The sequence below is a fragment of the Abrus precatorius genome, unplaced genomic scaffold (assembly GCF_003935025.1).
Source record: "Abrus precatorius isolate BTA unplaced genomic scaffold, Abrus_2018 Scaffold6, whole genome shotgun sequence".
Taxonomy (NCBI): Eukaryota; Viridiplantae; Streptophyta; class Magnoliopsida; order Fabales; family Fabaceae; genus Abrus; species Abrus precatorius.
In genome coordinates this window covers 9,220,777-9,245,505 of record NW_020874406.1, presented here as the reverse complement: position 1 = coordinate 9,245,505, position 24,729 = coordinate 9,220,777, and the positions used below count along the sequence as shown (strand labels likewise).

Here is a 24,729-nt window from a genome sequence, read left to right as displayed (position 1 = left end):
AAGAATGAAATTGAGAAGAAATGATGAAAAAAAAAGGCGACTGAGTAAATAGAAAATATTCTCATATAAGAGAGTAAACGAGTCATCGACTATATAAAAAAAAGTTTTAAAGTAAGATTTATTTTATATATCAAATCTAGACATCTTTAATTTATTCATGTAAGCATTTAATGATACAAACATATATAGTAAAAATTATCCTCATATTGATACGTTTTTGCCAATTGTAAGTGTGATATATTAAATATAAATATTTGTTAGGTTAGGCAAAAAGAAAAAGGAAAAATATTGTTTAATAATATAAATGATAATTGCTAATTATAAGGACACAAGACATAGTCCATGAATAGTAAAAATGTACTTAACATCTTTTTTTCTAAGTTTAATTATGTTTTTGGTTCCTATAAATATAGATCATTTTGCAATAAGTTTTAATAAAAAAAATTTATTAGAATTTAGTTCCTAAGAAATTAGAATCTAAAATATTTGCCGTCAACTTTTTTCTGTTAAGTGCTGAGTTGGCTGATGGAGTGCCAGCTCAACACACCTATGTGACACCACGTGACATGTCAAGTCATTTAATTTTTTTTTTATTATTTAAAATTATATAATTGCAAATAAGTTTCTAAACATATTTTACATAATTGCAGAAAAATCCTTTTAACTTTTTTCTTTTTTCTTCTCAACCCTCCCTAGAACTCCCTTCCAGCACCCTTTCCCTCACCCCAACTCTTTCTCCTCATTAACACTTTTTCATTTTCATTGCATTAAACTCTCTCTCTCCACCACATATTTAGAACATTCATTTTTAAACTTTGTACAAGTTTCAGATTAATTTTTTATCATACAACGTAGAACATTCACACAACCCCTCAATATCTAAAACACAAACAAAATTTAAATAGAAAAAAGTGAGGAACGAGTTGGGAATGGAGATAAGGATTGGAAGAAGTGGAGGAGTGAGAGTAGGATAATAGGGAAGGAGTTGGGAGGGAGGGAGAGGGAGAAAGTGTGGGGGGGAGAGGGGGTTGTGCGGGTGTGAGAAATGGAAAAGGAAGAGAGAGGAGAAGGGGGTGGTATGAATGGGAAGAATAGAAAGAAGGTGGGAGAGATGGTGCAGATAAGGGTAAGAGTGTAGGTGTTGGAGGGAGAGGGGTGTGGTGAAAGGGGAAGGGAAAAGAGTGGTGTATTGAATTCTACACATCCAAAGCTTCAAAATGTATATATGGTTTGCTGGATTTTGTATTGTTTTATATTTTTTATGATTTTTTAAAGATGAGTCAAATTTGTTGAAGTCACTTAGAATTTCATTTGCCATGAGTATGGTGTATTTATCTTAATTGTAATGTTTGTTTCTACCTTACGGGAAAATGATTGAAGATCTGGGAATTTGGGATGAGTTGGTAAACTATCTTGGAACCTACTTGGGATAAATACACGCAATAGGTTGAAACTCTAGGAATAACTTTTCTATTATATGCTATTGTTTACGGTGAAAAATGACAATTGTAAACAAATAATCCAAAGATCAATCTAGGGACTGGATTTAGGTCCTCTTTGGGTTCTTTTAAGTGTGTTATTAATGTGATGCTCAAATTAACGGCGTATTAAGCAAGAATAGGGAATAGTAATTATGCAGAATTGAATCACACGTAGATGCTTTTACAAAAATGTAGTAAACAGGAAACAAACAGCGTACAAAGATATAAGCAACAAGCACTGAAATTAAAATGCAGAAAGGTAAATGCGAGAATGTAAAGGTGCTGGAATGTAAATGTACGACTCCTCACAACGGTGAACAACAGCTACCGTGGGTCTCCTTGTAGCTGGTGTCTGGCGCGGTGCAGGGTTTCAGCGTCTCAGAGTGTTTAGGTGCGGTGTCTGGGTGCAAAAAGTCGTCATTTGTAAAATGGCGCTTTGGAGTATTTATAGACATGAAGACCACCACCGTTCTCTTCCTTTTGCGGACACTTCTTAGTAACTACTTTCAACTGTTGATGCCCATTATCCACGATTGTTTGTGATCGTGTTGTTGGTTGGGGCTTCTTTCGTAACCGCTATTGCCCACGATCTCCTTTGCGTAGTGGTGAATATTGATAACTGCTGGTAACCGCTTTTAGATTTTGAAATGACTTGACCTATCAAGACTCTTGTTTTTCTATCTTTCAAGTATTTTTGAGAGAAACCTAAGAGACTCATTTAGTGTTATGGCCTTAGAATAGTTTCTTCTTGACTTCTCTTTTCAAGCCATTCTGGAATTTTGAGAGCTTGTCTTGGTCTTGTGGACTTAGAATATTTTCTTTGCTCATTTCTGTTTTTCGAGTAATTCTAGAGGGACTCTGGAGCTCAACCAGGTTTGTGGACTTAGAATATTTTCGGTCTATTTCCTATTTTTCGAGCAATTATGGAGGGACTGCAGCTCAGCCAAGTTTGTGGACTTAGAATATTTTCTGACCACTTCTTATTTTTCGAGCAATTCTGGAGGAAATTCGGAGCTAAACCAGGTTTGTGGACTTAGAATATTTTCTGACCACTTCCTGTTTTTCGAGCAGTTTTGGGTGTCAAGGACTTGGAAACTCCTCAAAATTCCTCGAAAAGCCATCAGTTTTTGTGGACTTGGAATATTTTCTTGTCAGTCCTATTTTTCGAGCAGTTTTAGGTATCAGGGACTTGAAAACTCCTCAAAACTCCTCGAAAAGGCCTTCAGTTTTGTGAACTTAGAATATTTTCTTGCCAGTTCTATTTTTTGAGTAGTTTTGGTTGTCAGTGACTTGGAAACTCCTCAAAAAAGCCTTCAGTTTTATGGACTTAGAATATTTTCTTGTCTTTCAAGCAGTTTAGAGAAAAATCAACAATGTGACAAAAATCTCCTAAAATAGCTCGAAATGTGTCCTTTGTTTAGAAAAACTAAAGGTCTTTGATAATCTTTCAATATTCTCTTATGTTCAGGCCTTTTTTTTTTTTTTTAGCTCCTTTTTTATCCTCAAAATTTTGTCAAAATGTAACTTCCTTCAAGATGATTTTTAACTTAGAAAATTTTCCTTACCCCAAACAGATGCCCCCGAAAATATTAATATCTCAGGTGTATGAGATTTTAATATATTTATTTTTTATATTTAATCAGAAAATTTTCATTTTCTAATTTTTCCGCCATTTCTTATGGTGCCTCTACCACTTACCTGCTTTATGTCAGGCACGTCTCCCAAAGTCAGCGCATTAAATGCAAGTGGCAGTTACTAAAAGTGTCCTATTACTGAGACGTGCTCCGTTCTGTTGGGGATTTAAGGCCATTTTTTATCGAAAAGACACCCCACTATCTCTTCATCTTCCAACTAAGTGCCAAAACACTCTGGATTTAGGCTTTTGTATGGGCCTTGCACGAGGTTTGGGACTAGTATAAAAAGGTGAAGTTACCTTCTCATTTTTTACGCTTTCACTTTTACCTCTCTCTCTCAGAAGCTTTGCGCTCTTCTCTTAAGGCTCTTGTGTTTGAATCTACTTTGTTTTTGCTCTCTTTCCTCTTATTTTTCTCAAGATGGCCTCTAAATCGAGTGTCCCTTTGGCTTTTTCCAATGCTGATCTTGTGCCAGTTGGTCATTCGAGCTACCTTCCTGAGCCCCCTCTCGAGGAGGAGAAACTTGCTATTTGGAAATCGCAGGTACTTATTCCATTTATTTTGAACTCGAAACCTTGTGCATTCCTCAATCCTTTTGTGCCTCAAGAATCTTTTGAGTCTTTCTCTTCTGCAGAGGGAATTTTAGCTTTTTCATTGAAATATGACTTAGATTCTCTTCAAAATTTGCACAAAGTCTTTTGAACTATGCCCCCAGTCACGAAAGATTTATATCTTCCTTGGTTAGATAGAGTCAAGAAGGAGAAGCAAGATAGTTGAAAAACTATAGGAATTTATGATATTATCCAGCTTTCTCGATATAACTTATCATATAATTTTCTTTTGATTATGAGTTCTCTCTACTTTTGGAATCAGGAAACTTCTTCTTTTCATGTTCCTTGTGGTATGATAACCCCTACTCTTTTCGAGATTGCTGCTATTACTGGGCTCAAACCAACTGGTCCGTCATTTCGACCAAATTCTCATCCTAAAAATCCTGATATCATTCCTAATTTCCAAAAACTTTCTTATCAGCTCTTTATTACCCTCAATATGAATCGAGAGGGGCCTATTACTGAAGAAGAGCATGTTGCTTTTCTTATGTTTTGGCTTTCGACATATGTTTTTTGCTCAAGATCTCTTCAGGTGCTAAAGGCGCTTCTCACTCTTGCCCAGCTTTTACATAAGGAATTGTCAGTGTGTCTAGGAAAACTTATTTTGGGCAGTCTATACGAAAACCTAAATGAGGCAGTGACATCTTTTAGGTCTGGTGATTCTCTTCCCGTTATCAGTGGTCCCTTTTGGTTGCTTTAACTTTGGCTAAATGCTATTTTTGAGGGTGAGTTTCAAAGTTCTGAGCCACCCAACACATCTCGAGAAATAGAGGGCTTTCGATTAACTTTTCTAACTACAAAGGATATCTCAAACCATTTTTGAAGCTGCCCTTTCCTTAAGAGAAAAAACAAAAGAAAGAGTAGATAGGTATAAGAAATTTCACCCTTTTAACAAGTTCGTAGAGGAAATTCTTTTCCAAAAATTTTGACCAACTTTTCCACCTTTGCCAAATTGCGATTTTGCTTTGACTTTACCAATAATTTTCCCCAAATTGGTCGATCTATCTTCGACCTTTTTGAACGAATTAGCCCCACCTCGAAATAAGGTAACAACCTCGAAGCATTTATTAAAAACTTACTCTTACCCTCTTCACCTTGACATTCAAGATGTAAGAATTCTCACAAAATTTAAAGATGGTAAGGTTTTCTTCTAGTTCTTCTTGAAATTTTGTTGTGTTTAGGATTTCATTTAATTTTTCGAGGTACTTTTCAGCTCTTCCCACAGAACCTTTTGTTGGAAGATACGACCTAGAAGATTGGGAAGAGGATGAGCTCCCCAAGAAGAAGCAAAAATCTACTCGAAAAGTTTCTGCTTCTACCAATCCCCAAAAGGGTTCTTTGTCTGTGCCCCAAGCTACTTCTGGGATATCTAAGGTAAACACTAAATTCGAGCTTGTCTTTCCTTGAAATAATCCTCAATTATGGACTTACCATTATTTTTTTCAGACTAAAAACACTTCCAAGATCAAGAAACTCTCCAAGTCCAAAAATCCTGTCGAAATGACAATTTCAACCCCTATTCAGCCGACGCTTGACCAACTTTCAGCTCCTTTAGCAGAGGCAAGTTTCATTGTAATACTTTTCAAGTAATGTTTTAATTTTTTTTGCACAAATTTTAACATTTTCTTTCTACAGGCTTCGACTGGTGACACACCAAGTGTCAATTCGCCTCCTAGGGCCAGGAAAGAACACAAACGTTTAACTCGAATCCATGAAGATGCTCAAAAGGGTTCTAATGAAACTTTTGAAGTAGCTCATCCAAATAAAGTCCCAGAGGTTGAAGAGGCTGCTTCATCTTGAAGCTCTAGGGCTTCGAGCTCTTCTGGGGATAGTTCTTTGAGCTCGACAAGTTCTAGTTCTGATGATCAGGTTCAACATAGACAAAACCTTGAGGTAAATCTTGATTTAACTCGAATTTTACTTTAACATGTAGCGTATTTTACTCGAAATTTTGCTTCATATAAGTAATTCTTAATATTATTTTAGGTGCCTGTTGAGTCTCAACAAACATCACCTCTGGGCTCACCCGAGGTCAACATTGTTACTTATCAGCCAAAAGATGAGCCATTGTGTGAAGCTGTTCCAATCCCTACTGCTTCAGCCCAAGTTCCAGAAAACCCTCCCATTCCAATCGAAGGTCATCCTAGTCTCAAAGTTGCACCACCAGAAGCATCATTGAACTCTGAAATTAATTTTGATGATTTTAATGCCATGGTGGAAGAGGACCCAGAAGGGGTGATCGATAAACTTTTGGCTGGTACGTTCACATTTTCATCATCGAGGACGCCATCAGGGTCTCATTCTGAAATCTCCAAGCCTACTGAGCCTGTTGAGAAATTGCTCGAAGAACTCCAATCCTTGGTTTTCGAGATGAATTTTATGAAGAATTTGCCAACTGATAAGGTCTTGGTCTCGAAAGTCGAAGCTCTCTTGACATCGCTGAAGCAACAAGTTTCTCCATTGTCTGAAGGACTTCAACGCTTTGAAACCATTTTTATTGATTCCCTAGCCATCATCGACCAAATTTCTGTAGTTGGTGTTGAACATGAGCGAGCCCAGGCTGCCCAAGCTGCGGCTGTTGAGAAATTGGAAGAAACTCGAAGTGGGCTGAGAAAACTTAAAGAATCAACAACCAATGCTGATTTAAAGCGAAAAAATGTCAAGGCCTCTGGTTGAATTGGAGAAAGAGCTCAAACGACTCCAAAAAGAGGACGCAATGCTGGAAAAAGCCAGTGAGGGTTGTGAGAGAAAAAGACAAGTTCTTATTGAAAATGTGAAGGCCCAATAATCTTCACTTGGTAATTTGAACTGTCATTGTAATCTAACTGATTGTAGATTTACCTTTATAGGTAAAACGACTTTATGGCCATAAACGAGTCGAAATGAAGTTGTCCCTATAGCTTCTTTCGGGGAATTCCTATATGCGCACAACACTTGACTTAAGGTTTCATGCCAGTTTCTTGGTTTTGATCCAATGTATTTTTTAATCAACTTGATCAAAATTTTATTTACTGCCTCAACTTGTCCATTGGCCTGGGCATAATATGGGGTCGAAGTTATTATTTTTATATTCAAGGACTCTGCAAAGTGAGTTACTTTTTGACCTACAAAAACAGTTCCTTGGTCTGTTGTCAACGTTTCTGGTACACCAAATCGATGAATTATGTATTCGTCGATAAAATTAACAACATCACTCTGAGTAACTTCTTTCATTGGAACTGCCTCAGCCCACTTCGTAAAATAGTCGACAGCTACAATGATGTATTTATGGCCTTTTGTCGAAGGAGGATGAATTTGGCCAATTAAATCCAGAGCCCAGCCTTGAAAAAGCCATGGCTTAATTATTGAATTTAATTCTGAGGCTGAAACGTGTTGAATATTACCGTGCTTTTGACATTCTTCACAAGATTTTGCATATTCAAAGCAATCTTTAACCATCGAGGGCCAGTACAACCCTTCTCGAAGTAACATCCATTTCATTCTTTCTCCAGCTTGATGGGATCCACAGATCCCTTCGTGGATTTCCGCCAAGGCAATATAAGCCTCATGTTCGCTGAGACATCGAAGTAGAGTTCCATCAACACCCCTTTTATACAATTCATCAACCAAAATTATATAATTAACTGCTCAAAATTTTGTTCTTCGATCAGTTGGAATGTTGGGGTCCTTGAGATAATTGACTAGAGGTTTCCTCCAATCTTGCTCAGTTAAGTCATTTATGTTTAGGATCTCAAGGTTTGTTGACCCTAACTTCTCCCTTATCTCTGTTAATTTTGCCAGATTTTCACTCGAAATTCTATATTTCGAGGCAATTTAGGCTAATTCATTGGCCTCTTGGTTTTTCTTTTTGAGGAATATGTTCTAGAATGACTTCTTGAAATTTTTGTAATAAGTTATTCACTTTTACCCAACATTTGATGAGATTTCTACTTAAACATTTATATTCTTTAGTTAGTTGTTTTATTACTAATTCAGAATCTCCTCGAATGATTACATTTCTTGCCCCGAAATTTATCAGTATTTCAAGTCCAGCTAGTAATGCTTCGTACTTAGCTTCATTATTTGAACAAGCTGATTTTATCTCGAAGAGCAATTTCTTTGGGATTTCATCTGGTGAAATTATCAGTATTCTGATTCCAATTCCATTTTTGTGACTAGATCCATCGAAGTGCAATTTCCATAACTTTAAACATATAAAATCTACTTCTTTAATTGGAATCGAATGATCAACAACGAAATCAGCAACGACTTGGCCTTTTACAGATTTTAGTGATTTATATATTAAAGAGTATTCTGTTAAAGCCAACGCCCATTTTCCAACTCTACCATGCAGAATAGGTTTCAACAAGAAATATTTTATTATATCATGATGGGAATAAACATGTACATCGAAAGGCCTAATATAATATTTCAATTTTTCACAAGAAAAATACAGACACAAACATAATTTCTCGATTGGACTATATCGAGATTCTGCTCCTATTAACATTCGACTAAGATAATAAACAGCTCTTTCGACACCATTTTCATCTTCTTGAGCTAGCATGCTCCAAATAGTTTCTTCTGATGTTGAAATATATAAATTCAAGGGAAAACCTTTCTTTGGCGGAACCATTACTGGTGGTCTTGTCAAATATTGCTTAATTTCCTCAAAAACAGCTTGATGCTCTGCCTCCCATCGAAACTCTTCTTATTTCTTTAACTTCAATAGGGGTGAGAATATTTTCACCTTGCCAGAAAGATTGGAAATAAATCTTCGTAGAAAATTTATTTTCCCTAGCAACGATTGCAGCTGTTTTTTAGTCGAAGGTGCTCGTGTCTCGGATATTGCTTTGGCCTTATTCTTGTCGATTTCAATTCCTTTTTTGTGAACAATAAAGCCAAGAAATTGTCCTGCAGTAACACCAAAAGCACACTTTAGAGGATTCATTTTCAAGCCATATTTTTGCATTCTTTCAAATGCTTGTCGAAGATGACCAACATGGTCACTTTTACACTTAGATTTCACAACAATATTATCAATATAAACTTGCATAAATTCACCTATTATGTCATGAAAAATAGTGTTCATTGCCCTCTGGTATGTAGCTCCAACATTTTTTTAACCCAAATGGCATTACGACCCATTCATAAGTTCCTAAAGCCCCTAGGCATCGAAAAGTTGTTTTCGATATATCCTCTTCGGCAATAAAGATTTGGTTATACCCCGAATACCTATCTAAAAGACTAAGGATTTCGTTTCCTGTTGCTGAACCTACTAACATATCGGCTATGGGCATAGGGTATTCGTCTTTCAGTGTAGTAGTATTTAGATTTCAAAATCAATGCAAACTCTAAGAGATCCATTTTTCTTAATCACAGGAACTATGTTCGAGATCCAGTCAACATACCTGGCTATTCGAATAAACTTGGCTCTAAGGAGTTTTTCGATCTCTTCCTTGATTTTTGGCAAAATCTCTGGCGCAAATCTCCTAGGTAGTTGCTTTACTGCCCTTTTTTCTGGTCGAATTGGGAGTCGATGTTTGACTAATTCCCTCGAAAGGCCTGGCATCTGGTCATAATCTCAGGCGAAGCAATCCTTGAATTCCCTTAGTAGATTAATTAATTGGTCTTTTACTTCTTCATCGACCAATTTATTGATGAAAGTTAACCTCGGCTCCTTCTCATCTCTAAGATTCACTTCTTCTACGGGATCTTGTGCCTCCATTTTTGGCCCTTTTCGAGCTGAATCTTTCTTGAAGCCAATCGGTGCATCATCATAAATGCAATCAAGCCGAACTTCATTGCCTACAGTTTCTAGTGCCGAATCTTGTTGGACCACACATGGTTCGAGTACTGTGTGCCTCTGTTTGGCTAGATAAGTCGAACTTGTTTTAATGGCCGAATATGGTGGATCGGCCTCCCATCCTTCGGCCGCTTTAAGGGCCGTTTTTCTTCTTTCGGCTAGATAAGTCGAACTTTCGACCATGTTAATATCAGCATGGTATTGGATTGGGTCTGCGGCTTTATGAGCCGAGATTTCTTCAATTTTTTGTGATTTTATCGCCGAACTAAATTGATCGACCTCCGAAGTGTTTACAGCTTCAAGAGCCGTCTTTATTTTATTTTCGGCAACATAAGCCGAAATTCGAGCCAAAAGGCTCTCTTCAAGGTTCTTCATCTTCATTCTTCTCGGCCTCCAAAAGTTCTTGGAAGCCGTAAAAACCTATCAAAGGATCCAGGCGGATCTGGGGTCGAATTTCGCGAGCATTTGGTAGGTGAGGATTTCGGCCAAAATGAGGGCCGCCTACATCCTCTATGCGAAGTGGCACGATGTTAGCAAAAGACTTGTTGAACATTTTGCTATCAAGGCTGCTTATATGAACTTCAGCCTTAAAATAACTCTGATCTCCGTCAACATATTCTAAGACTCCATCGTTGTTCCAAAGACATAACTTTTGGTGTAGCGACGAAGGTACTGCTCCTACCCCATGAATCCATTCTCTTCCGAGCAGTAAGTTGTAGCTTGCCTTAGACGTTACTACCACGAAAATGGTTGCTCAAGAAACAGATCCAACCCTCATGTTGACGATTAGGGCCCTTTTAGAACTCGAAGATTTTCCTTCATAGTCTGTGAGCACCAAGTTGTGGGGGAGCAAATCCTCTTCGGATTTTCCAATCTTTTTCAGTAAAAAACTGGCCATAATATTGATAGCTGCCCCAGAATTGACGAGCACCTTTTTTACTCAAAATTTTTCATCAATTCGAGCCGCAATGTACAACGGCTTCATATGATTTTTCATTTCACGTGACGACTTCTCGAAAGTAGCCGACGATTTGGCAAGTGAACCATCCTCTGCCAAATAACAATAACCCTATGGGTTATTGTCAGGCTCGTCATCAGCATAAAAATCTTCTTCATCCCCTTTGCCGATTCCTTCGGCGTATTCAGCAGGCAACATGGATACAACCCCAAGTATATCCTCAAGATCATCTTCGAAGCCTGATTCGAATACGTCGGTGATCAATTCATCATCCGCGTTGTACTTTATCTCTGGGCTTTTCATTTTCAAATCCTGTTGCACTGCTGGTGCTCTCTCTTGAGTCACTTCGATCCTAACTGGGGTACGCCGCATATTTCTGGTGGCATTTCCCTGAGTTGGTTGGACTTGATTTCGAGCTTGAATTTGGGCTTGAACTCGAGCTTGAGTTTGTGCCTGGACTTGAGCTTGAGCTTGAGCTAAGGCTTGTGCTTCATGTTCGGCTTTCCTGATTCTTTGAGCCCTTCGCCACTGGGTTTTAGTCATAGGGGCCTTATAATAAGGCTTTTTCGACTGAAAATGGCTCCCTGATGGACTATGGAAACCAGTTTGAGCGAAAAACTTAGGTTGTGAGAAAACCTGTTGCGGCATGACGGTCGGATGTGACAGTCCTCCCATTTCGACCATTTGCAATTTTGGTCGAGTTAATGATAGGTGCAGCACGTTTCAAACCCATGTGTTGCTCGGAACGTTTTGAGCAGGTACGAAGGTCCTGCTTTGAACTGTTTGGGGATCACGTATGGTGATAGAAGCATTCTGGGTCTGGATCCCTTTGTTTTTGGTGATCACTTGGTTTGTGGTCACTTGGTAGTGTTTCTTCATTTCTGATTTTCAGAGGCTTTAGCCGCCGCTTTGTTGAATACGGCGCTACACCTTGGGCAAAGCATGACTTCACTGTCAGCTTCCTTCTTTCGAGTTAAGAAGTCCACCAATGAATCCCCTACTCTTAGGAAGATTTCAGCTTCTTCCTTCTCGAAGGCTTCGAGGGTGTCATCCAAAAAGCCTTTTTCCTTTATTTCTTCCACAGCTAGATCGAATGACCCCTGTTTTTCAGCAACATCGACCATCAGTATGTCGATAGGTTCCACGAAATTAGCTTCTACTTGCATGGGATCAGAATCCATTTTCATCGGCATTTTGGTTTTTTGCTCGAATTTCAATCGTCCTTGCTTAATAACGTCTTGAATTAGATCCCTGAAACGAACACAGTTATTAGTCCAATGACCATAAACATGATGAAACCTACAATATTTTTTACCCTTTCTCTGTTCTAGAGTAGAGATCTTATGATCATCAGACAATATAATTTGCCCATCTTTCAATAAGATATCAAAAATATGATCAGCTTTAGAGACATCAAAGGCATAACTTTTATTAGGCCGAGTTTTGTCCTTAATTTCGAGTGGTTTTAAAGATTGGCAAACATAAGGGGGTCCTGGTTTTAATTCAGCTACGTTTACCTCATTTACCCCTAAATCGACATCTTCTTCGTCGAGATCATTCTCGCTTCTTGTTTCTCCCTCAACGAGACCTATGTAAGCCACTTTGTCTTTTCAAGGAAATTTCTCTATTTTCCTAGGAATAGATTTTTCAGCCTTAAGTTGCTCGATTTGCCTTACTTTAGTCGCTAATTGCTACATGTCTCTTAGCTGCTGATTAATCAGTTTCTTTCTAATCAAGTATTCTAACCCACCTACAGCCATTTGGACTAATTCGTATTCTGGAATTTGGGTGAAACATCTCGACCTCATTTGTCGAAATCTACTTAGATAATCATCAATTGATTCATTATGCATTCTTTTTATATTGACTAAATCCATTAAGCTAACTTTCGCTTCACCACGAAAGAACTGTTCATGAAACCTTCTTTCTAATTGATTCCAATTATGAATTGAATTTGGGGGTAAGGTTGTGAACCAAGTAAAGGCCCTTTTAGTCAAAGAACTGGGAAAGTACTTCAACTTTAAATCTTCATTTCGAGCTAAATCTCCACATTCTATGGCATATCTAGCTATATGTTCTACTGTGGATTCACCGGAATCTCTGGCAAATTTAGTGAATTTCGAGACTTTCCAACCCTGAGGTAGTTCAACCTGTAAAATTGCCTCAGAGAATGTTGAGACAAAGTAGGGTCTATTAGCATACCCTACGTCGAACCCATGTTGATTCAACACTTGTTTGACTACATTGGCAATATTTTGAGGATTCGGGTTGTTTGGATATTGAATCTGATGTCCCCCTACATTATTTTGCCTAACTTGCTCAAGTATTTCATCAACATTCTGATTTCGAGCAATAATAAAGGGTTGGTTTACCCGGAAATCACCCTCATTTTGTCTCGGAAGGTTTTGGTCAAAATTTTGACCAATCTGCTCAACTGGAGCATTTGGATTTCGAGCAAAAACTGGGGTTGGTCCACCTGGAAATTTTCCTCATTTTGTCTCGGAAGATTTGGACCAAAATTTGGTCTATTTTGCTAAAAAATTTGACCATTTCGACCAAGATTTGTGGCATCTCGATTAGGTTTTTGGGCAACATTTTGCCCTTGCCTTATTGGGACTTGAGGTGCCCCAAAAATGTCAGCAATTCGACGCATTTCTTCAGCCAACACTTGATAGCTGGTATTAGTCGTTTCCACTATGGGATTCAACACAGTGGTCATCTGATGGGTCAGCATATTGACCATCTCATGATTGATTTCATCCATTTGTTGCCTCATGGAATGTAAGGCAACATTTGAAAACGAGCTAGCAAGAAGTGAATCCCCGCTCGAAGCTTTGAACGCAAATTGCGTTCTAGGTACTCCACCAATCGTATTCATTCCCGGTGGAATGGTATGAAGTACACCCATTCCCGGTGGAATGATGTGAGTCTGGGGTGACACGGTTGCCACCACAGGATTAGAGTAGGTTGGTACTCCAAAGATAGGCAGCATACACACAGGAGGTAAGCCAAATGGATGATCACCCAGCCTTGGCCTTGGGCCAGGATTTATGCTGGGATTGGTTGGCATAGTAGCCATAAATTGGCTAACTACAGGGGATGACGGCGTAGGTAACGTCGTCGTTGGTGTGGGTTGTGCGGCAATAGTAGTACTGCCGCTTACGTTTTCTGGGTTGGTATTACTACCATCACTTCTAGAATTGTCATTCCCAGAACTAGAATCATTATTTCTTCCTCTATTAGCCATAATACAACGTCTGTTACGTAATATCATGCAACAAAGCAATCAATCATTCAAAACACACAATATAGTCCCACCAGGCGTGCCAATTTGTTTACGGTGAAAAATGATAATTGTAAACAAATAATCCAAAGATCAATCTAGGGACTGGATTTAGGTCCTTTTTGGGTTCTTTTAAGTGTGTTGTTAACGTGATGCTCAAATTAACGGCGTATTAAGCAAGAATAGGGAATAGTAATTGTGCAGAATTGAATCAAACGTAGATGCTTTTACAAAAATGTAGTAAACAGGAAACAAACAGCGTACAAAGATATAAGCAACAAGCACTAAAATTAAAATGTAGAAAGGTAAATGCGGGAATGTAAAGGTGCTAGAATGTAAACGTACGACTCCTCACAACGGCGAACAACGGCCACCGTGGGTCTCCTTGTAGCTGGAAAAGCCATCAGTTTTTGTGGACTTAGAATATTTTCTTGTCAGTCCTGTTTTTCGAGCAGTTTTAGGTATCAGGGACTTGAAAACTCCTCAAAACTCCTCGGAAAGGCCTTCAGTTTTGTGAACTTAGAATATTTTCTTGTCAGTTCTATTTTTCGAGTAGTTTTGGTTGTCAGTAACTTGGAAACTCCTCAAAAAATCCTTCAGTTTTATGAACTTAGAATATTTTCTTGTCTTTCAAGCAATTTAGAGAAAAATCAATAATGTGACAAAAATCTCCTAAAATAGCTTGAAATGTGTCATTTTTAAAAAAAAACTAAAGGTCTTGGATAATCTTCCAATATTCTCTTATGTTCAGGCCTTTTTTTTTTTTGGCTCCTTCTTTATCCTCAAAATTTTGTCAAAATGTAACTTCCTTCAAGATGATTTTTAACTTAGAAAATTTTCCTTACCCCAAACAGCTATATAACTCTTGCTAGTAATGTTGGTTTATTTGTTGTTGAAGTGTAGTCATGAAAAAGGCATCAAGAGAACAAGTAGAGGGAAGAGAAAAAAGGAATCTTTCAAACTCAACAACAACCAAATCCATCATCTTCTAGAGAATCATGTATGAGCAATGGTGAGGACCACCAAGAAGGACCCTTGGAGACTATGTGTTAAGCAATTTTAACGTGTGGCAAGCAGACCAAGCCTATTATAATAAAAATAAAATAAGGGTTGTTGAAGTACAGAGACTTGTAAGATAATAGTAGGTTCTAATATCCCATTTAAAACTTGAGAAAAGAACAATATACATTATATATGCACATTTTGATATTCATTAATTTAAAATGTAAATTAATTAAAATTAAACAATGTAAATAAAATTAGAAAACAATAAGAAAGGGAGATTGTTGAGATTGAATTTCATCTATACAACTCAATTGATTCCTAATATCATATAAATATGGTTCTATTAATCAATGCTATTAAGTTCTCTTAAGCTACTCTAAATCAATCCCTTGTATTTAGAGTTACTAAAGATTATAATCCAACAACGATTCCTTAGTTTATCAAATTATGATCCTTGCATCAAGTTGAAGAACCTAACCAACTAATAACTCCAAACCCATTCCTAGCATTTAGAGCTATTAGATGATATGATTCAGATCAGACTTAGAAAATATTTTTCAATTGAAATCAAAGTAAAAAAATCAAAAGATGAGTGATCAGTTCATCTAAAGCATTAAGGGCAGAATGACAATCACTAACACTGATCACGAAGACCCACACACTCACTTGTCAACTTTCTATGAGTTGTGTGGCACTATGGAAATACCATAAGAAGAGGAAATGGTGTATCTGAGACTATTTCCTTTTTCTTTGATAGGAAAAACTAAGACTTGGTTGCAATCTTATCCAAATCAAAGTTTCATAACTTGGATCGAGGTGTAAAACATATTCTTAGATCAATTCTTTCCACCATTAAGAAATTATGATTGGAGATGGATTCAAGGACAATATAACCATGGACCTTACAACTTAGAATAATCTAATCAGCCTTAACATCCACAACCGCAGTTAGTAAGGACTTCAAAGTTAAAAAAAACACCCTAAATCAGTACTTGCAGATTTCTAAGGATGCTCAGAAGAGTATGGAAGCTTCAATGAAGAATCTTAATGATTAATTAGGTCAACTTATGGAACAGTTAGGGAAGTAAAAAGAAGAATAGATTGCAACAACACTCGACCTAATCCAGAAGAACAATGTGAAGCCATCACATTAAGGATTGAAGTGGAGAGTGTTGACAATGTGGAGTTGAAAGATGAGGAGGTGAAAGTAGAATGGTCATAATTAAAATATATAAACAATCTGAATTGTCATGATTAAAATATATAAATAATGTGAATCTTTTTTAAAAAGTCACGTGATCTTATAATTATGTCTAGTTATATATAATTATATTATTCAAATTTATGCTCCTAACTCTCATATAAAAAGACTTATCTCATTATATACATTTATTGTATATATTATATAATATTTAAATTTTAAATTAGTTAAAACAAGTTTTTTATGTAAAAATCAAATTAGCACTAATTAGATATCAAAAAGTTAAAATTTAATTAATATGCACGATTAGTTTAAATATAGTAGCCAATAGCAATTGTTATCGCAGTAGAGAAACTCTCTACCGTTATTTCAAGTGCATAGCATTGTGGTTATTGGTAACAATTGGAGCTATGTAAATAGCAGCAAAAATCACAAGAAATCATAATTGTCATGGCTGCTATTTAATGCACAATTGAAATGTCAAATTTACCCTTGTTTACTTAATGTTAGAAGGCTTTAAAGGGGGCAATTTTGGAAATTTTCTCCCTTTCCATTGTCAAATTTTGCATGCTTTTGTATTGTACTCTTGAACCTTAAGTGCTCCCATTCACTATCTTAGACAACTTCTATTTCATCTAGCAATTTCCATAGTAGCTGACATTTTTTTCTAGTCAAGTTTCAATCATCTTTTTCATCTTTAACAAAATCTACTCATTTTATACGTGACACATTTGCATTAGGGGCTACTCACTAATAAAAATTTGATTTTGTTCAACATATCCAGCCATTTTATAGTCATCTTCTTTATTTCTAGTAAGACCCACACATTTTTCAGCAAGACCATATGTGTTAAGGGCTTTTCAGATGAGACCCACTTTATTTTGTTCTATTTTTCTTCTTTGTCATATTTTGACTTCTAAGAACCCCTTTAAATGATTGAAATTTGAAATCTTTCAGTATAAATATGTGTAGCATAATCTATATATGCGTATTTTAAATTTTCAAAATAGTGGTTCAAGATTGACTACTATGTATCTAGCTTAACTTAGGGTCTTGAGTTCAAATCCTACAATACCTGTGATCTAGACCATTATTACCTAAAATTTCTAGGTAAAATCTAGAGTATCCCTTGTAATTGAGAGGGTTTGGTACCCTCTCTTACACATGGAATAATTTTGAATATTAATTTTATATTGGTAGATAATGAAGTTAGCAGTTTAGTTGAAAAAGACGTTAATACCCTCTCATCTTTAAGACATTAAAAAAATCACAATCGTTAATTTGGAGAGGATATAGAATAAGTTTACACATACCACAACAAGCACCAAGTTTTCATCCCTTCCACCCTCATGGTTACTCAATAACTCAACATCATTGGCATTTGTTAACCATGTATGGAGTTGTTTACCAAAAACCTCACAAAAAATGTTAAGATGCCTTGAATTTATGTGTCTTGTGTTTTAGCTGTTATTCTCTTTAATGGATTGTAATGAAAAGTTATGGATTATGTTGAGCTATAAGTCATTATATACATAATTTTTAAAAGTAAATAAGACACTTTTCTCTTATGTATATTGTATTCACAAATTCCAGTAATAAAAATTTCAATGATTTTATTGTAAATCATGTAAGTTTGACAATTAGTAGAGACAAGATTATTGAAAGAAGAAATAGTAGCCAAAGTCATTCATGCTCTAAATTGCGAGAAAAAGGGGTGATGCTTTAAATTGCAAGGAGAAAAAGGTGAAATATTATTACTGTAAAGAAAAAAGGCATATTAAAAGAAGTGTTCACAGTGAAAAAAATGAAAATAAAAACAAAATTAGTGCAGTTGTTGCAAAAACTAATGCATATGTTTTTACTTCTTATCATATGACTTTCAAGAGATGATAATGTGAAGTTAAAAGATAATGAGGAGCTTAGTATGAAAAGGAATGATTTATTATAGATAAAGATGTATGATGACATTGTCATAATGTTCAATACTTTTGAATGTTTCCGGTTTGCAAAATAATATATTTTATGTTGGTACCTTGGATAATCAAGGTTATAGTTTTTCGATAAAAGATGAACAAATTGTAATTTCTAAATGTGCTCTGGTTGTGATTAAAGGAAGATTACATCATGGTATTTATACTATGCTCAGCAACTTTGTTGAAGAAACAATGTCAATGTTTCATTCCTTAAAGAAGCATACTAATAATAAAAAAATTTGGCATCATAGATTAGCGCATATGAGTGAATGAGGACTTGTAGTGTTAAACAAACAAGGATTGTTCGGTAGAGTAATAACTGAAAAATTGAAGGTTTGTGAGTCTTGTGTCATGGGTAAGCAACAAAAATTTAATTTCAGTTATGGTAAGCACATTTCTGAAGAAAAAAAATCTTGTAGTATGTTCATTTGGATTTATGGCATCCTTTTTCAGTGGAGTCTCTTTCTAGATGCAAATATTTTGTGACGTTTATTGATTATCACACTAGGAAAGTTTGAGTGTACTTTCTAAAGGCTAATAATTAGGTGTTTGAGCGATTCAAGAAGTGGAAGACTATAGTTGAAAAAGGGACTAGGAAATAAGTTAAAACTCTTAGAACAAATAATAGATTGAAGTTCTACAATTAACCATTTGATGACTATTGTGACCTCTCAAAAGGTATGGTCTGGTAAACCTTATAAATACTATGGCTTACATATATTTGGTTGTCTTATTTATGCTCATTTTAATGATGGAAAATTAGGGTCTAGGATAATAAAATGTATATTTCTTGGATATGCTACAATTGTTTGAGGGTATAGATTGTGTTGTACTAAAAAGAACAGGACACCAAAATTTATTTAATGCCAAGCTATTACTTTTGATAAGCATGTTGTATGTGGCTGGAAAGAGAAGGTTAAAAATCTTGCAGGTAACAAAGGTTCAAATCAAGAAGTTCATTAGAAGGTGAAGATTAAAGTTGATGTCTTAAATAAAGAAGATTTAAATCCTGTCAACTAGCACACTGAAGTACGAGATGAGTCACAAAGTATAGTAACAAGGAGAACAAGGAAGAAAATAATAAAAAAAAAAAGTGAGGCATGTAGATGTAGTTCATTTTGTTGATACTAACTCTATTGCTTATACCGTGGCAGTGAGTGAAAATATTGATTATAATGAGCCTAAATCTTATAAGGAGGCAATTCAGAGTAAAGAAACATTAGTTTGGTTAATTGCCATGAATAAGTAGATGCAGTCACTTGAGAAAATCATATATGAGACTTAGTACCATTATCGAAAGGTGTAAAGCCAATAGGTTGGAAATGAATGTTCAAGAAGAAAGAAAAGATTCCTAGAGTTGAACCATCAAGGTTTAAGAGATCTTGTGAAGAGAAGATCATTGACATATATCTTAACTTTTTATGGATGTGCTATTAGCTTGAAATCAACACTTTAGTCTACTATTACTTTGTCTACTACAAAAGTAAAGTACATGTCATTGACAAATAGGGTTAAAGAAGGCATATGATTTGCTAAGTCTTATTAATAGCTTAGGCTTGGATGTGCAAAGACGTGCTCTTCATTGTGATAGTCAAAGTATATTGAACTTGGCTAAAAATCTAATTGACATGAAAGATCAATGCACAATTGATATTAAATTGAATTTTATTTGCGATGTGATTGAAGATAAATTGTTTCTATAGAGAAGATAGTCGTAAAAGATAATCAAGCAGATATGTTGACTAAGCCTTTGCCTACAAAGAAGTTCAAGTATAACTTAGACTTCGTGAATGTTTGCATAACTTAAGACTCTTCAAAGTGTGTTGATAGGAGATTGGTTGCTGAAATTTTGAGAGAATTCAAGTTAAAACGAAGAATTATTGATATGCTTTGAATATGTGACTCATGCTTCTTGAGTTTCAATTATTATTTTTTTTAACAAAAATTATTTTATTTAATAAATTGTAATTGAGACTCATAAGTTGTTTTGGTGAATTATAAATCATTATATACGAAGTTTAAAAGTTAATAAAACACTTTTCACTTATATATCTTATACTATATTCACAAATTACAATAATAGAAATATTTCATTTTTTTTCAAGTTACTACATTATATTTTGTGTTCTCCTTATTATTCATTTTTGTTTTTTTCATAATAAAATAGCTATAGAAAACATGTAAGATGAGCACCAAATTGATAGGGTTTTCTCAGAGCAAATATGTTGTAGGAAAACATCCAGGGGTTGCAGGCTTTGAGTAAACTTTTTAAATTCTTTGTTTTCACCTGTTTACTTAACAAAATCACTTTTCTTTTCTTTATTTTTATGTTTTAAAACAACACAATTTCTATCCAATCTTTCTTTATTTTCTCTCCTCTAATTTCATTCTTCCTAATTTCTTTCCTAGCTCTTTTTTTTTTAATCTAAATGAAGGAACATTAGTAGCTTCTAAGGTAGAGTTTATTGGTCTCCTGACTCGCCTTATCATTTTTCACCAATGTCATACTTTTGTTATCAAATATCTAGCGATAAGGATTTTGAAAATTGCCGCATACAATCATTAAAGTAGACATGACATACTAAAGATCGATTTTGAAACATTAGATTCCCTAGCATAAAATGCTGGCATACCAAATAAAATTATTAGATCTTTCATACCTAGTCTTTTCCGAAAGGCATCAAAAAATAAACACTCTTTGTCCCTCGAAAAGGTACTATTTCTTACAGAGGAAAAGAGGTCTTTGAACACGCAAACGCGGGTGTATACTGTCTACTGCACCTCTCGTGGCATTGGCTTTCTTTACCCTCTGCTCTCACATTAAAAGTCACATATGCACATAACAAAAGGTTCACTAGTTATTAGATTGCATGTAAAAGCAGAACAGAATAGAAAGATACCGGAGAGCAAGATAAGGATCAGAAAGAGTAAAAAGTGACTTTATGATCCTCCACTAACTACTTAGCCCAGCGATCACACAACAAAAGGGCAATGTCCTCCATGTGATCTGTTGTTGTCTTCCATTTACATTAAAAATGGAACATTCGTTCTTTCCCCTCCTCTGTCATAATATTGTGCGTCTTTGTATTTATCTCCTATAATCGCCAAAAAGCAGATTTTAACTGAATTTGACATCAAGCTGCCAGAACTTTGGTTAGTTTTGCTACTTCCTGCAGTTTTGTCTTCTTTGAACTAAGATTTGTCCCAATTCTGGAATTCTGACATAGTTTTACTACAGAATGCACGTTCTTTTATCTGATTGTGAACCTGCTAAGTGGGTACCTGATCAATCACTGCTTCCAATCAACCCCGTATTCATCTGCATTTCGCTTACTGATTGTCAGAGTGAAGTATATGAGCAACATTGTTCCCATGCTAGACCTGTTTTGGAACATCAACAGAGCAAATGACGGCAAATGACAAAGTGATGAAGCTATAAAATATAGGAGAGTGAATCTTACAACGTGGCAAAGAAAAGGAGAACCCTTTTAGGATCAAGGGCCCATGAAGAAGGTCGTCTGAAACTATTTCTCCTAGTTATACACTTGCTTTCTGTGGTGGTGCCACTGAGGTTGCTGGCTGTGATAGTAATCTGATGATGGACGTGTGGGTTCATCGAATGATCCGTGGACCCTACTGCCAGCACTGTGGACTTTTCGGGCGTGTAAGACCCAACAAGTGGAGCTACAGTCCAAAGTCATGATGAACATAAGAATTTGTTAGCTTGCAAGGTTATTTAAACTTGAGATAATGCCAATGCTTGCGGCCCCAAATATGGGGTACCAAAGGCTACAAATATACCCCTGTGATGCAATGCACTCTTGCCAAACTGATAATTCACTTTCCCTAACCAATTTTCCTTTTAGTTCTACCAAGGTTGACCCAGACGCCTATTTCACAGGCAGCTAAAATGGTCCCATCATAGGGACAGCTTCAGGGAGTAGTTTTCCCTTGAAATAGGCATTCTAAAAATAAAAGTAAAAATAAACATCCTAAATACTTCTCAACTTTTAGGGGCTGAAGGTTGAGAACTGCAGCCCTAAGGTAACAAATCCTTGAGGTAACTCCCTTTCACCTACACTATGTCTAACTCAATTACAAGAGCCAAGCAATTTCACCAGCCTCATAAATAGTAGTTTACAATTTTACTTATCAAGTGTGATTACATTTGTGTGTGGACGTGAGTCCAAAACCTGCTTATAGTGGATCTGTGATGACGATAATGACAGTTAAAATAATAATACACATCATAATCCAGCAAGGTGAGACCTTTCAATCGGGGGACATCCATCTTGTCGTGACACATGTACAGGTTAGTAATGAAATATTTTATGACATTTTATGGACATAAACTAAGGTATTGAGGAGACATTTTAATTTGTCACCTGTGTCCTACATATAAATTCACATCGATTAGTGAGCCAAGTCCATTAGATCAGATAATGGAAACAAACAAACATGTAGATAATTATATTAAAATTCTCTTCGACTAAAAAGAAAGAAAAAAAAAATCCAAAGTAGTGGAATCGTTGAGTTTTCGTCTATCTATTAATGAAAAGCACAAAAAAAGAAGAGACTTTACCATATTTATATAGGAATAAAATAATAAGAGAAATGAAATTGCGTTTTTGCAAGGGCAATGGTACCTTTAGGCGAGCATAAAGCTGAGACGGTATCTTTATCATGAAATGTAGCATTGCCAATCACCTTCCTGTCGCCCAAACGCTGAGATCCTTTCCTGGAAAGGCTCCTCTGCAACTGTTTTTGGGGTGTTGAAATAGTAATATATTAAATTAATTACATTGAACCATTTTTTAAAAGGCAAAAGAATCAACAAAGAGAACAACTTGGGGAGATTGTCCCTTCCATTAGCAAATCATGAGTTTCAAGGAAAAATGAGATTTGGATGGATGTATTGTTAGGAATGAAGTCCCACATAGGTGGGAACTTCAAGTGGGGACCCCTCCTTTGCTTATATAAAGGGTAAGGGTCCATCAAATTAAAAACATTTCAAAATCTTCTTTTTTCCTTTTATTTTGCATTACACCGAGTTTGTACTTGATAGTAATAATCTCTTATTTTGAGGAGTAAATTTTAGAGTGAAGAGTAATGTAATTTTTTTTCCTGTGATAATTTTATATTGTCTTTATTGGCTCTTATTTTTTATCTCTTATTTTAGTTGTGTGTTCATGTATTTTAAGATAATTTTGTTTTCACATCACAAATGAGACAACAAAAGTTATCTTCTTAGATTTTGAATAGTATTTTTAAATTTAAAATATGTATAAAAATGTAATTATGCATGATATTTAATTTTTGAATAATGTTATTATTTTAAGAGCAACTCATTTTATCCATTCTTCAGACGTGGGAATGAATGAGAAAGAAGGACGTGTGTTTGTAAGTCTAATCAAATATTTATATGCATTTTTTTAATGTAGGGGCATATTTACTCTTTTTCGTTGCTAAAATGGAACAAAAGAAACATCCTTTTCACTTCTCCGTGCTTTTATTTTTTTACTTTTTATCGTTTCCCTTCCTTTTCTTCTCATGATACAAAGCAGGAACAAAGAATTAGGCACACAAAGGTGAAAAGGTTAAATTAAATGGGCTACTCCAATAATTTAAACGTTTCAATAGTTAGTTTACAATTATATGTAAAGGCTACATAACGCTTGAGAATGAAATTGCCGTAAAAGTTTAATGGATAGTGATAGCGTGTTGTTATATTACTGCTTTCCCTCTAACTTCAATTGATAATTAATAATTCCACCATTTATTATTATGAAGCCTAGCATTCAAAGATGCAGTAGTAACCCTTTACGGCTATAAATTATGGATTAAAAATTCCAACAAGAAACAGAACACTGACTATGTTTTGCTTGTAATTTAAGCTTGAAAAAAATAAATATAAAAAAAATAAAGTATTGTTAAGGGTTTTATTTAGAGAGAGAATTACCGTAATTCTCGAATTTGCATTGGAGCCATCTTTGTTGATGGCGGAGGGGAAGGCATTCATATCAATCACAAAGCTATCGGCTTTCTCGGCCGGGAATTGAAATGCGTTTACGTGATCCGAAACTGAAAGTTTCTGGGTGTCAATGCCCTTCTGTTCCAATTCCAAAGCCTCTCCATAGCCATAAGAAGATGATGACAAACCCTGCAAAACCGAATCCATGAATACAAACACATTCGGGTATTGAAAAAGGACAACGGAACAGTTACAACGAAGAAAGAGAGTACTTAGGAAAACAAATTCATACCAACTTGGGAATTTCCGCCATCCCACTGAAGAAAAAAACGAGGCTTGCGTGCCGAACGGGGGCACAGCACAGGATATACCTGATTGGTCAAAACTATATATTAAAAGAAGTACACGAATAAACAAACACCAATGGAACATAGTCCCGTGAACCATAAGCCAGAGTTTTTCTCTTTTCTTCTTCAAACTTCCTTACTCAATTATCCGATTGGTTTGGAAAACCAAACAGCGCAAAACACACGAAGAAAAGGAAAACCCACTTACAGAGTCTAACGTTCTTCGCTTCCGGGTCTTCAAGAATCGATCTTTTTCATCTTGCGCAAGCTGTTGTCGATGGAAATCAACAGTGGTGGAAAAGGAATTGCAAGAGTGAAGGGAGAAGATAGAAATGGGTGGGTACAATAAACTGACTTGTAACTACTCTGTGTTTTGTCTGTTTAGAAGGATTGTCTTTCTTGGGAAGAATAAAGAAAAAAAGTGACGAAGAAAACGGTGGACAGAAAGTGTGAGAGGGGAGAGACGTAGAACTATAGAGA

At 35.8% G+C, this 24,729-nt stretch overlaps 1 protein-coding gene across 1 annotated transcript; it reads right to left on the bottom strand.

The window, feature by feature from the left end:
* Window positions 1-20,639: 20,639 nt before the first annotated feature.
* LOC113869491 lies at window positions 20,640-24,729 on the bottom strand. Its single transcript, XM_027505824.1, has 6 exons — window positions 24,458-24,729; window positions 24,195-24,273; window positions 23,891-24,091; window positions 22,578-22,689; window positions 21,393-21,615; window positions 20,640-21,312 (listed from the first exon to the last, which is right to left on the bottom strand). Exons 2-6 carry the CDS (start codon window positions 24,213-24,215, stop codon window positions 21,222-21,224), a joined length of 648 nt encoding a protein of 215 aa, XP_027361625.1. The 5' UTR covers window positions 24,216-24,273; window positions 24,458-24,729; the 3' UTR covers window positions 20,640-21,221.

Bases quoted from the DNA above. Each gene is read 5' to 3' on its own strand.
- LOC113869491 (XM_027505824.1), bottom strand. From the start codon at position 24,215: ATGGCGGAAATTCCCAAGTTG. The intron at 24,092-24,194 runs GTATGAATTTGT...TCGGTTTTGCAG, and splicing joins TGGCGGAAATTCCCAAGTTG to GGTTTGTCATCATCTTCTTA. The intron at 22,690-23,890 runs GTAATTCTCTCT...CCCCAAAAACAG, and splicing joins ATGCAAATTCGAGAATTACG to TTGCAGAGGAGCCTTTCCAG.